This window comes from Biomphalaria glabrata, chromosome 15 (genome assembly GCF_947242115.1).
Source record: "Biomphalaria glabrata chromosome 15, xgBioGlab47.1, whole genome shotgun sequence".
Classification (NCBI taxonomy): domain Eukaryota; kingdom Metazoa; phylum Mollusca; class Gastropoda; family Planorbidae; genus Biomphalaria; species Biomphalaria glabrata.
This window is the reverse complement of record NC_074725.1, coordinates 13,423,316-13,437,472: the sequence shown is the minus strand read 5'-3', so window position 1 is coordinate 13,437,472 and position 14,157 is coordinate 13,423,316. Positions and strand designations below refer to the sequence as shown.

The following is a 14,157-nucleotide window of genomic DNA, read 5'->3' as shown; positions in this document are numbered from 1 at the left end:
CTAGTGACGGCCTAGTCTGACTAGACTTAAACTTAAACCAAAAAAGCACATTCACAAACAAAAATGACATTAAAATTAAATGTAGGGGAAGGTGGGGTGAAATGTCACAAGGGTAAGTTGTCACAAACACTATATCGATATAATGTGATGCGCTATCAAAAATGTGAAACTACAGCTGAGATGTTTACGGAAACATTTACAAATAGTTATAAAATGAAGTCGATACCTTCTCGCATTTTAAAATTATCACGATTCATTGTTTTTGACTGTTCGGAAAGTGGAATTTTATTTTGTGTAATCTTGTTGAAAAACACTTATAATTTTGAGATGATTGTCTAACATTACACTGTTTCATATCTCTGTGTATTAGTTACACATTGAAATTAGTTTTTTTCTTAAAGCTCGACCCAATAAAATGTTATTAAAATAAATGTTCTGAAAATTGTTGTGGGGCAAGTTGTCACACAGGTTGGGGTAATTTGTCACAGTTGTGACAACTTGCCCCAATGAAGATTAAGCATTTTGAAAACATATTTTAATATTAATATTTGTTTATTAATAATTATTTTTTTTATTGATTCCTTTTTATGGTGATACCTAAATAGATACCTAAATAGTATTAAGCGACTTTCTCTTTAAATAATGCTGTTTACAAAGGTTATGCCAGCATCAACATACAGAAAAGATGTTCTCCTAGCGCAACATTTATTTTAGGAAAGAAGTTACATAGTCCTACTATTTAGATAGGTTGGAAATGGGTACATTGCTGGAAGAAGTGAACAGATATTTTACAAATATTATATAGAAAAAAATAAACATTATTTTGAAGAAAAACCTACAGCTTTTCTTATTAGGTCCAAAACTTTTCAGAACCTTCACATATATATCATTCTTTCATGACGCCAGTCAAGGAAACTACTACAAGAACAAAGTCTTGACTTAATATGCTATTTCTTTTAGACATAGCAAGATATGGTGATTTTTTAAATTTGTGACATTTTACCCCATGCCTGTGTCAACTTACCCCGGTGTGGGGCAAATTGTCACAACCTCAACCCAGCCACTTTTTTGTTGTATAACTTTGATAAATAAAGAGATAAAGTTTATTTCATTTACTCTAATTGTTGTCTGAATGTTTAAGTTACAGCATATTAAGTTTGGTGAGAATCAATGAATTCTAAATATGTTTAAAACATCAAAATCTGAAAACTGTGACATTTCACCCCACCTTCCCCTAGATGTAGATCTAGAATAATCTAGATTCTAGATCTAATCTACTTTAATTTATCCAGACTTAATCTCTATAAATAAGTATAAAATAATAAAGTAGATCTAATTGTCTAATAAAATAAAAAGTACCTTTGCTTGACGCACACATTCCAAAGTTGTTAGAATAGAGTCGAGTTAATCACAAATCAACACAATCTTGAAGTAGATCTATGAGTACTATGACTGGAATGGGATGGTCATGGTGTTTGGTTCTGGCGCTATTTTTCTTAATGATGCAATAGGCTGTAGCCTATCATGTAGACCTGTCTCTGGTTGGTCAATTGTAAGTAAGCCACGTGACCGGGTAGCCTACACATTGACCAGCGGCACAGTCTTTCTTTCGCCCCCCCCCCCCCAGGACTATAATCTTCTCTAATACTGTATATTAGTAGTGTCTCTTGTTGAATATTTAAATTGTTTGTTTTATTAACTCTAGTATTTCGATACCATAAAGCAGAGTGCAGCATTTGAACAAATTATCTTATCTTCTTATATAATACAGACGTTACTTCAAAAAAGAAGATGATTACGTCCTACGCGTCATGCATTTAGTCATGCATATTAACCAATGACTTAAATTCTGCCAAGTCACTGGTTTTCCTGGCTAGCTCAGGCAACCCATTCCATGCTCTAATAGCACTAGGGAAGAAGGAGTATTTGTACAAATTTGTCCTAGCATATGGGACGAGGAATGTGCCTTTATCTTTGTGTCTTTCAGAGTATTTTATTAAATTTTGTTTTTGTATTTGAAGATTATGGTTCAGTGTTTTATGTATGATTGCTACTTTACTTTTGAGCCTTCTGTCCTGAAGGCTTTCTAAATTTAGTGATTTTACTAAAGGTGTTACTCTAGTCAAATGTGAATATTCGTTTGTTATGAATCTCACTGCTCTATTTTGTGTCTGTTCCAGTTTCTTAATGTTTTCTTGAGTTGAGGGGTCCCAAACGGAGGATGCATATTCTATTATTGGCCTAACCAAGGTTAAGTAACATTTTAGTTTTATGTTCTTATTTGATTTATAGAAATTTCTTTTAATAAATCCTAATGCTTTGTTTGATTTTTTTGTAGTTTCATCAATATGTGGATTCCATGATAGTTTTTCATTTATTATAACACCTAGGTATTTTGCGTTTTTAGTCTGTGATACTGGTTTGCCATGAATAAGATAAGTGGAATTAATTTGTTTTAGTTTTTTTTGTTACTCTTAACAACTGACATTTTTCTGGGTGGAAAGACATGCTCCAATTTGATTCCCATTTCTGTAATTCATCTAATTCTCTTTGTAAAATATCTGTGTCTTGTGTTGTTTTTATTGTTCTATATATTATGCAATCGTCTGCAAATAATCTGACTTTTGTTCCTGAACTAATGCAATTTGGTAAATCATTTATGTAAATTAAAAATAGTAGTGGACCCAAGACTGTACCTTGAGGTACACCTGAGTTTACTGTTATCGTAGTTGATTTAGAGCCATTTATTATTACAGTTTGTTCTCTCCCTATCAGAAAGTCTTTAATCCACTGATGCAGTGGACCATTAATGCCGAAATATTTTAATTTTTTAAGCAAACTATGGTGGTGAACTTTGTCATTTTGTGACAATTATGTGAGGATGTGTTGGTTCATCTCGTGACCTCATCTACTTGACTACCGTACTTACACAAATCGGATTATAGACATTATAATTAACGAAGATAGTTCTTACAAAGTTAGATTGCACGATTTAAAATATGGATCTAATTAATTTTATATATATTTTAAATCATAAATATTCTTGAATGGGGTATACAGTAGATATTAGATAAAACACTGACACGTACATAGTCTACAACTATGGCTACAACACATTTGCATGCCTCTTGATTTTTTTTTAATGCTCTTTATCTTCGTAGAATCAGTCATCGATAATATTTACGAACTGTGCCTATAATGTAGTTTATTAGATCTGTCATGTAGCATGTATTTTGAGTCATAACTTTTTTTTAACTGTATGAAACTGAATAGCAAATCCTGTCGTTTATATCATGATCTTGCCAGTTATATCTTATACTTTAAAATAAAAATTCCTTGAATTATATTTAAATCATAAGATAGTTTTAGTTACGTGTTTCATTATATTTGAATGTTATTGGCCTAAACATTTTTGTAACTCATAAAAGAAAGAGACCACAAGGTCTATTACGTCAACAAAAAGATCGAGTAAAGAGGTGGTATACGAAAAAGATTTACAGTGAGAGTCAGTGAGCCTTGACCTACTGACCATCAGTGTGCACACGTGTACTTTCTTGCTTGATAGCACGCGTTCTATGCAACGAGCAAGGAAAACGTCAAACACGTGTTAACCTAAGCTGATCTTTATTTGTAGGAATTTTACACGCACTCATCTTTATAAATTGATATCTATATTTAAATATAACTGAGACAAACATTTAAATCAATATAAAAGCATTCTTATTAGTCATGTTTCAAAACGACTAAATAAATTCAAACAAGATGGGTAAAACCCCTATTGTTAAAATTCTTTGCTTGTGTAAAGTTTGTTTACATTAAAAATATCTACCGGTACTGGAAACTAGCATTATAGGCTACATTAAAACTTTTAAATCGGCTTATTACCAGAAGATGCAATAAGAATTACAAATAATTTATTTATTTGAAATCTAATTGAACAGTGCAACTATACACAATTACAGTAAATCAGATATCTGTATTATGAATGGTTAAAATATATTTAATACATGTTACAGATAAAACTTTAAAAAAAAAAAAGAAACCAATGCTGTGCTTGTTTAACTGAATCTGTTGATTTTCTATGTTAACCTAAAACTATATATATATATTTATTTATTTATTTATTTATTTATTTCCTGAGGTAGACGTGAAAATACATAACCCTAAATATCAATGACTGGTCAGTAAATAACGGTACCGGTACCTTCCGCAATGATAGAAACCTACAAGAACGACAGATTCAGTTTTATTACTTCGAGAGGCGTCATTTTGTCTAGCGTTTCATTAGGTGTTAACTCGAGAAATCCAGCAGAGTGGGTAAAAAAAAAAAGAAGAAAGGGGAGTTAAGTTAGAGGAAGGCTATAAAAGAGATCACCATGATGTTAATTCAACATCTGGGTCAGATAGACGTAGAGGGAGTGCGACTATGGTCACAGGGGTGTTACATTACGTGAGCAAAGTCAAAATGATGCCTAAGTGAAGGTCCATTTACAGCAAGTGTTGTAAAGTCACAAGTTGCTTTTTTTTTTACTCGAAAAAATCAAAACACTCGACATCATATTAATCGCACATTTGTATCTAGCCATCTCATGAAAAATCTTGGAGCTATGCAATGACCCTTTTCTTTTTTTTAAAGTGTCACGTACTATATTAGATCTAGAAATTTTATATTGGCATATAACATGCATAGTTCATACACACGCGCGCTAACAAACATGCACACACACAAATATCCCATATATATGTCGTTATAGTAGAAACGTTTTGATCAAACTACTGTGAGAAGAATAAATAAAATATATAATATAAATCACTTTTTGACTTAATGACATTAAATGTTATACCTAAAAATGACCTACAATCCAATTTATTTAATAAAGTATAATGTACGATAAAATTATCACAGTTTAGAAATCAGCATTCTATAAATTTAAATTAAATGCAAAGAACGAAAAAAAAAAAAGAAGTAAAACATATAGGAACCTATACATATTTTTATGAAAATAAAATAATTAAAAAACAGCAATATTGTTTGTATTAATAATCTAAGTGAGTCTATCCGAGCCAACATATCAAAGTCATGGTTTTCTTTTTTTTCTTTTACCTCTTCTCGAGTTATGTTACGTAATAACTTTCTATGTTTCGTCTGAGATAACAGCTAGACCGGGAGAGCATTCCTTGTCAGTAGGGAGAAAAGAGAGAGAGAAACTAGAGGCAAACTGAGCCCAGACTCGGCCCTAAGGGCCCCCGTTTGGGCCAACGTTCATCCCCCAAATGGGGCCCAGGTGTTTAGCCCTAGCAGGCCCCTCAATGTTTTCCCCGTACTGGCCCCATCAGGGCTTCATCTGGGCCCCCTAATTGAGCCCAGACTCAGCCCTAAGGGCCCCCGTTTGGGCCAACGTTCATCCCCCAAATGTGGCCCATACGTTTAGCCCTTTCTGGCCCCTCAATGTTTCCCCGTACTGGCCCCATGAGGTTTCCATCAGGGCTTCAACTGGGCCCCCTAACTGAGCCCAGACCCAGCCCTAAGGGCCCCCGTTTGGGCCAACGTTCATCCCCAAAACGGGGCCCATGAGTTTAGCCCTCTCAGGCCCCTCAATTTTTTCCCGTACTGGCCCCATGAGGGTTCCATCAGGGCTTCATCTGGGCCCCCTAACTGAACCCAGACTCAGCCCTAAGGGCACCCGTTTGGGCCTACGTTCACCCCCAAAATCGAACCCATGTGTTAAGCCCTTTCAGGCCAATTAATGTTTTCCCCGTACTGGCCCCATGAGGTTTCCATCACGGCGTCATCTTGGCCTTCTGATTTCGCCCAGACTCGACCCCTAAGGGCCCCATTTGGGCTTTCATTAATTCTCCCCAAAGGGCCAAGTATCTATAGCCTTATTGGGGCCCACAAGTCCTTTTCCTTACTGGTCCCAGACGGATTTCACAAGGGGATTTTCTGGGGCCACTGACTGAGCCCAGACTCAACCGAGTTCTTCCCCCAATTGGGGCCCATGTGGTTAGTATGGGCGGGCCCAATTGGGGGTCCTTACCGGGCCCGAACATTTTGCTATCAGGGATACAGTTATTGTATGCAGCGTTTACATCAGTTTTTATATTGTTCGTAAAAAAAATTTCTGATAAATTTAAAATATCAAAAAATATAGTTTTCATTAAATATGTAAATAAAATTATTAAATCAAAAGAATCGTCCTTATATATTGTATAACAATAAAACACTTGTTTTTATTTCATAGCTATATACATATATATTAAAACGAAATATGTTAATGTAAAAAAAAAAAAACGAAGCAATAAAAAGTTTATATAAAAAAATAACAAAACATTCAATGAGTTTATTGTGTTTATAATGAAATGGGAGACTATCCGAACCAATTATATTGAGCTCTTTTTTTGTCTCCCCTTGAATTTCATTACGCAACGAGTTTCCTGGCCGACGGTCTCGTCCGAGATATGAGCGAGGCTGGGAGGGCACTCCTTGCCAGTAGGACGAGAAGGGGGAAGGTGGTGGGACCGTAACTGTATTACGCAAAATTCAGACCGCCAGCCGACGCCCAGCAGTGAAACAATGGGGCGAATCTCTCCATCCCCTGCTACTTACGGGCCCCATTCATCTAAGGGGGGTTTTGAATGGGCGCATGACGGGGTAGGAAAGGAAAAAACTGCCCCGCACGACTATCCGGTTCCCCGTGCGGGCCCCTAACTCAGCCCGGGCCTGAACAGGTAGCTTTGCTGGCTGGGATAGTTTACAAATACATAAATACAAGGTAATAAAAATAGGCCTAGTCAGAAAGACACAAAGATAAGCACACATTACAGTTCATTACTGTTTATAGGACCAATTGGTACAAGTTCTCCTTCTTTCCTAGTACTATTAGAGCATGAAATGGATTACCTGAATCAGCCAGGATATCTATTGACTTAAAGTTTAAGGCCCTTATTAACTTACACAACTAAATTAACACAATTAGCACATAAATGCACATAGGAGGTAATTATCTTCTGCTAAAAAGTAACATCTAATTTTTTAAAAGTCCCAATGCAGAGTTGTTATTTGAGTTAGCAGAATTATTGTTTTTATTTATCAACAGATTGGAAAAATGTTGGAATGAGGAGCTGGCGGATAAAAGTCCAAGCCAGGCGTCACTTAGACGTGCCATCAGGAGAGCTTTCAAATTTCAGCTTCTGAGGGCTGTTTTAGTCATATGTATCACCTTGTCATTTTCATTTATTGGATCTGTAAGTTTATAGATAGATCTTAGAGGCCTGTATAAGTTAGTTTCCTAAAAAATGGTTTGTAATTTTATAAAGGCACTATATTTCCAGGTGTTCTATGTGCTTATGTTAAGCTTCCAAAAAGTTAAAACTATTGTGAGCAGGTCAGGCAGGCGCGAGTGGATAGAGAGAGCCTATTCTCTGCTGCTCAACATTAAAATTTACCTAACAGTAGGCAGATGTTTGCGCTACTGGGTGGGCTCAATCTGTGCACCTCGGTATGGTGACCAAGGGGCTAGAGTAGCCTAAGTAACCAGACAACTAACTATACTAACTTAACTAAATGAAAACAAGATAAACTTTAGTTTACGATAAATAAAACAAAAAGAAACTTTATTTACATGGAATCAAATAATAATAAAATATTATATATACACTAACCACTATAAACTACCCTCTAAATCTACACCACAACAAACACTAACAAACTAACCAAACCAACTATCTGACACAAACTGATCAAAACAACCATCTAACTAAATCACTAAAACTACTACACTAGACCTAGATCTACAATAAACACACTACAATAAACTAGTCTAGACCTACAATATCCTACTATTACACTCATAACACTAACACTAAAACAAGAATATCTTATCCTTAGGCTCAGTACCTTACTATTCACTAAGAACAGAACTGAGAAACAGACTATAAATATAACTAAGTCTTACTAAGTTTACTAAGGCGATAATAAAGAAACAAAATAACACTAGCTTAAGCTTCCCTAGAATTAGATCTAGAATAGATCTACAGAAACAATAACAAAACTATCAATAACAGAAACAAAGTAACACTAGCTTCCCTAGAATTAGATCTAGAATAGATCTACAGACACAATAACAAAACTATCAATAGCAGAAACAAAATAACACTAGATCATTAGATCCTAGATTCCCTAGAATTAGAAGATCTAACAACAGCAGTTATAAACAGCAGCTAGATCTATAAGCAATAATATTCAGCAGCTAAAAGCAGCTATAAGCAGCAGTTAAAAGCAGCAGTTATAATAGCAGGCCGTCCCAGGTACAGGAATAAAGATATAATTAGACTACAGACCACAACAATCTTCAGCTGTCACACAGACAGATATGGTACTGACCACTGGTCAACTGTACACTGAACTGTTTTAAAAACAGCGTGGTATCACTATTTATACACAAAAAGCGGAAGTACAAATAATAAGTTTGGCACTAGCCTATAAAAATAAAATATATAAAAATATAGCTATGGGAGCGCAAGCTCACACTATTTTCATATGAAAATGATCTTAAAATTTTGGAAAGATTCGAACTTAAAATGTATAATTTAAAATAGATTTATCCCTAGAATTTATTATAAATTTAAAAGGATAAAGGCAGGTCAAAACTGGATATGACCGCATATGAAACTCTGCAATCATCCTTAATCTACGGAATCAAAGACATTAACATCATTATCATTAGACCTGTTATCTAATCCTGTAACATGTTTAATTACACAACACGATATTTTCTTTTCAGGCTTGTATTCTTAGACTTTTGCTTGACCACATTTCATCGAATGAACCAGACATCAAAATTGGAATAATCATCGTCATCGCTCTCATAGTGTGTGAATTTTGTAGATCTTTTACATTTTCTTTAACATGGAGTCTTAATTACATGAATGGTAAGTTTGGCTGGATGTAAAATAGTCTTACAGCAATTAAAATGCTCATCAAATATTTTTTAAGCATTTAGATATAGATTTAGTCAAATTAAATTCTGGAGCAGCCTAATTTAAATTTTAGCTGTTTTTTTACTGTTTAGTTTAGCATTTCAATAGATCTAACTAGAAGTAGTCTAGAATTGAAATCTACTTTTAAATCTAATAAATACTCTTTGATTTAGATAAGTAGATTCTAGAATCATTAAAACATTATTTAAAAAAAAAATTAATAGCATCATTTTTTGAGATCCTGTAATCATTATCCATCACACTAGATTTAGATCTAAATTGTTAGGGGATATAAAGTAAGTCTTCCTTCAGTATTTTAATGTACAAACAGTACTATGGAATATAAAACAGACATATAGTGTATGTATATATATTTTAATTGACAATTACTCTATCCAGGAATGAGAGGAAGGGCAGCTGCAATGGGTTTACTTTACAAGAAAATACTCAATTTAAGAAGTTTACAAGACAAGAAAATAGGGGAGGTAAGTGTGGTCATTTAAGAAGTTATACGAAGAAAAATGAATATAAAATGTGTATAATTTGTAGCTTTCATGGGAGTACATAAAGTTTATATTTGTTTCAGTATATTTAAATAAGAATTTTTTACAATATATTTTACATTCTATTTGTATTTATATTACAATAATTTTTTTGACTAAACCCCCCAAAAAACTTTTATTATTGCAGACAATTTAAAACTACATGTACAATTATAATCTATATCATTGTATTTATTCACCAACAGTTGGTCAATATGTTTAGTCATGATGGTCAAAGAGTTTTTGAAGCTCTGGTCAATGGACCTTTCACAGTGGGAGGACCCTTTATCTTTCTAGCTGGTTCTATCTATCTTGGACTGCTGATGGGTCTGTGGGCTCTCGTGGGCATTGGAACATATATTTTTGTTTTTGTTGTCATGGTAAGTTTCTCTATACCCTTTTAAATGTAATTACTTACAATAAAAATATGTTTCTTATTGCACACCATTATTAGGTACTTTGTACAAATGTTAGACTTTAGATTCAGCTTGGAAATAGGTTGCTAAGTTTGCTAGTTAGAAAAAGAAATTTAAAACATCTAGTCAGTGTAATAGTCACACCTAATGTTTTTTAAAGAATAAAATTAAAGTTATCTGTTTGATAAAAAGTAATGGACCAAATTTTCAAGTAACAATTGAAAATATAAATACATTTCATTTCTGCAGAAATTTTTAAATGATGGCATTGAACATTTTAGAACTAAAGCAGTCAATTTGACAGGTCAAAGGGTAAGTAACTTTGCTGAATGGCTAAAGAAAGATTTAGCCTTTTACGACGAATTGAGTTTTAGGTTTTAATGAAATGCATCTAACAATTTTGTTTCAGTTATCATAATTTATCTTTTAATAATTTATTCAATCTTGTTGTTTCTTGAAATTTACATTATTTATGATCAGGTTGGTTTGATGACAGAAGTTTTAACATGTATGAAGTTAATTAAGATGAATGGATGGGAGTCATCATTTATTGAAAGAATAACAGGTGAGAATTATAGGTACTACATTTTTTTTACTTTTCAAACCACAAAAAACATTTAAAGATTAGATGCACTGTTTGTTAAAATGAAATAATTTAAAAAATTTGAATTAAGTGTTCAAAATAATTTGGTCTTAAGCTTTTTACATCATTAACAAATGCTAGACTATGTAGGAATAAATACTTGGAAGTAAATTGCTCATTCTGTGCATTTAATACAATGTATTGTTTTAGAGAGAAGGAAGAAAGAAAGGGTGGCCCTAGAAAGATGTTCCTTCTTGAAAAGTGTTGTAACTTCATTAGTTCCCATGATTCCTGTTATTGCCTCTGTTGTTATGTTTCTTGGTTACATCCTATCTGGCAATCACTTGACTGCCGCAAGGGTGAGTTATGAATTACATATTTTTTTTAAATTAGCTATGTTAAGACAAAGTAATATTTACATCTCAGTTATTCATCAACAAGAATAGGCCATTATAGTTTCAATTTTTAAATAAATACAAAAAGTATTAAACTTTAAAAAAAAAAGATTAAAATTTTTCTTAGGATTTGAAAAAAAAAATTGTCAAACATATTTATATTCAACATTTTTTTACTTGATTTTGTAGCACTGTTTATTATTTGTTTATTTAATTATAATCCTAAATCAGTGTTTCTCAAACTTTTTCCTTAATAGAACACTTCACACATTCTGAGTAATTAGCAGAACAGTTTGGTTATTTTTTAATAGAAGTTAATTTATGGGTGGCCTACCAGTTAATTTTTCCAGTAGTTTGTGGCCTCGTGGATAAATAGGGTTCCAAAGAATACAATTTGGGAAACATTGTCTCAAATGAATGAGACACTCAAGGTATATTAATACAGTGAGTGCATATATTGACTTTTGCGTGTTTAGTATTTTGTTGATCAAATCCTTGAAATCTTCAAATCCATTTCTTTTACAATAAACTTATAAGCATTTATATTTTTTTCACTTAAATTGTTATGTTTAATTTTTTATTTATTTTAGGCTTTCACAGTAATATCAGTATTTTATGCCATGAGTTTCTCTTTGGCGTCTGCTTTATATGGTGTACAAACACTTATAGATGTCTCAGTGGCAATGACAAGATATCAAGTAAGTTATACACCAGAAAAAAAACAAGAAACATGTTAAAGAAAGTAAAAGCATGTTTATATCAAATTTAATTACATGTTCATAAAGTTCTAATTATAGGCTATAAAGAAGAAGCTAATTTTTAAAAATGTTCTTAGTTGGACATTTTACTTACAAATACATGCTTTTTTTATCATTTTACTTTTGTAAAATTACATCATTATAATGTCAATGCTAATAACATCAATGACTCATTTAGGAAATTCTCATAATGCCAGAAAAAAGTGTGTATGAGAAGCCAAAAGATGAAACAGTCGCTGTTGAGTTAAATATGGCAACTTTGACATGGGAGTCCATTGATGAGGAAGACATGGGTTTGTTTTTATTTTACAAATATATATATGCACATTTTATTTTCAATTTTTTTCTTTAGTTGGCAACTATTTGCAAATAATGAAAGACTAATTCCTATTTTGATATCAAATGTCATACTAAATAATAACAGACCTAGCAATTAAGAAAGCAAAAAAAAAAATCACGTTTATGTATACGACATTAAATTAACATTTTTAAAAATTCTAATTATTAATAGAAGCTACAGATGAAGACAGCATTATTGCAGGGCTGAAGCCAGAAGATGTGAAGATACTTACAACCAAATCTCCACTGCCCAATCAGAACACATTTAACTTTAACATATCTTCTAACCCTGACATTGTTGAGAGTGCCACTGCACTGTTGCCCAAACCAAAGAAGGGGAGAGAATCAATGGACACATTAAGCTTGTTGGTTCCTGCCCTTCAAGAAATTGACATAACAGTGAAAAGGGTGAATTTATACTAAATATTAGACATAAATTATTTATGTTATTGTTTGCATTGATGTACTATTTATTAATTAAGCTTTTATCATGTAATAGCATCATCAACATGAGTTATATACTAGTCTTATGTAAATGATAATACTACATTCTTAAATGGGTTTTAATGTAAAGGTCAGAAGCACATATGTTCTCTGGCATAAAAGTGATATAATTGAGTTACAGGACTCACTTTTGTTTGGTATAAACTTACAATGTAAAGTAAAGTTTCCCTTTCAGACTTTGCATTAAATGAGGCAGATGATGTTAAGGTCATCTGTTTCTGTGGCCCATGGTTAATGAGGATGTTATGTTGCCTGCACAATGACCAACCACAACTTCTTTTCCCCAACTAATGTCAGGTACACATTAAAGCTGGGTGGACTCAGATGTGCCCAAAGATCCCTAAATTAAAAAATCTCACTCTTCACCAGGATTTGAACTTGAACCCCCTGATTCAGAAGCCTAGCGCTTTAACACTCAGCTACTCTGCCTCAATGTCATCCCTGTGTCATCCCTGTGTCTTTTTATCTGTAAGACTGCCCAAACCATGATTTAATGCAGTGTGTTACTTCTACTCTAATACAAACATTCAAATACATCTTTGCACTTTCTCACCTTGTGTATTGATCTGTTTAGGGAGAACTCATTGGTATATGTGGAATGAAAGGTGGTGGTAAAAGCTCTTTACTGGCTGCAATTTTAGGAAGAGTAAGTTTTTATTTAGACTGATGTTTTTAAATTATGATTCTTCTAGAACCTAGAACCTTTTTACACAAATATTTTCTTTGCAGTTTTGCAATTTAATTTTTAAATGTTGAAACCTATGGCTTAGAATTAAGGACTTTGTAGAATTTTTTGGGAGTATTAAATACCCCTTGGTCATACTAATGAAAGGTCATTGAGGACTTAGAATCAATGACTTTTTGGGAGTATTAAATACTCCCTCGTTGTACTAATCAAAGATCCTGGATTTGTCTCCTTGACAGGCACATCCTGCTCTAATAAACATCTAATGATGTTAATTAAATCCAACTTGTACTAGTTTTTATCTTGTATTGTAGAGTTGAATCATTAGAATTGTACATTACTGTTGGAGATAATTTCATCGAGTTCATTAATTACTATTTTTTTATTCTCATCTTAGATGCAGATTCTAGATGGTGATTTAAAAGTCAGTGGCTCCATTGCTTTTGTAAGTCAAGATCCCTGGATAGTGAATGGAACTGCAAAAGAAAACATTTTATTTGGTCTACCGTATGATAAAGAAAAGTTAGTTGGTTCTTTTGTAAAAATGTTTCCTATATAAACATTTTTTTTATTCTATATGGTTACTTATACAAAGTGATTTTTTTTTTGGGGGGGGGGGGGGCTCAAGCACATCATTGTGTTATTCTTGTCATTGATGTGAACTCAGTTAAAAAAGAAGATTGTTATAAATGTGTTATGCATGTAACAAATGAATATATATATATATTGTCATGTTAAACTTTTGACAATAATGTTGTGCTTTTCAGATATGACAGAATTATTAAAGCCACCAAACTGGATATAGACTTTGAAACATTTAGTGCCAAAGATGGGGTAGAGGTAAACATTTCAAGTTAGAAACATTTTAAAGTTGCTTCTTGTTTCCATCTAATTCATAAAATATTGTTACGTATTTCTGAATCTTCTGGCTAGATGTATTAGTTGGCACACAAATA

The 14,157-nt window shown here is 32.9% G+C and overlaps 1 protein-coding gene across 6 annotated transcripts in view; it reads left to right on the top strand.

Moving 5' to 3' along the window:
* The window catches only part of LOC106055685 (ATP-binding cassette sub-family C member 5-like), a 130,727-nt gene that overhangs the window by 101,313 nt on the left and 15,257 nt on the right, over positions 1–14,157 (top strand). For all 6 annotated transcript variants that reach the window (XM_056012688.1, XM_056012689.1, XM_056012690.1 and 3 more), the window contains 13 exons: positions 7,098–7,245; positions 8,784–8,931; positions 9,379–9,464; positions 9,728–9,901; positions 10,187–10,249; positions 10,418–10,502; positions 10,731–10,879; positions 11,506–11,613; positions 11,852–11,966; positions 12,185–12,420; positions 13,091–13,162; positions 13,599–13,723; positions 13,969–14,041. In XM_056012688.1, the coding sequence (XP_055868663.1) occupies positions 7,098–7,245; positions 8,784–8,931; positions 9,379–9,464; positions 9,728–9,901; positions 10,187–10,249; positions 10,418–10,502; positions 10,731–10,879; positions 11,506–11,613; positions 11,852–11,966; positions 12,185–12,420; positions 13,091–13,162; positions 13,599–13,723; positions 13,969–14,041 (1,582 nt within the window). The remainder of the gene's footprint in view (positions 1–7,097; positions 7,246–8,783; positions 8,932–9,378; positions 9,465–9,727; positions 9,902–10,186; positions 10,250–10,417; positions 10,503–10,730; positions 10,880–11,505; positions 11,614–11,851; positions 11,967–12,184; positions 12,421–13,090; positions 13,163–13,598; positions 13,724–13,968; positions 14,042–14,157) is intronic.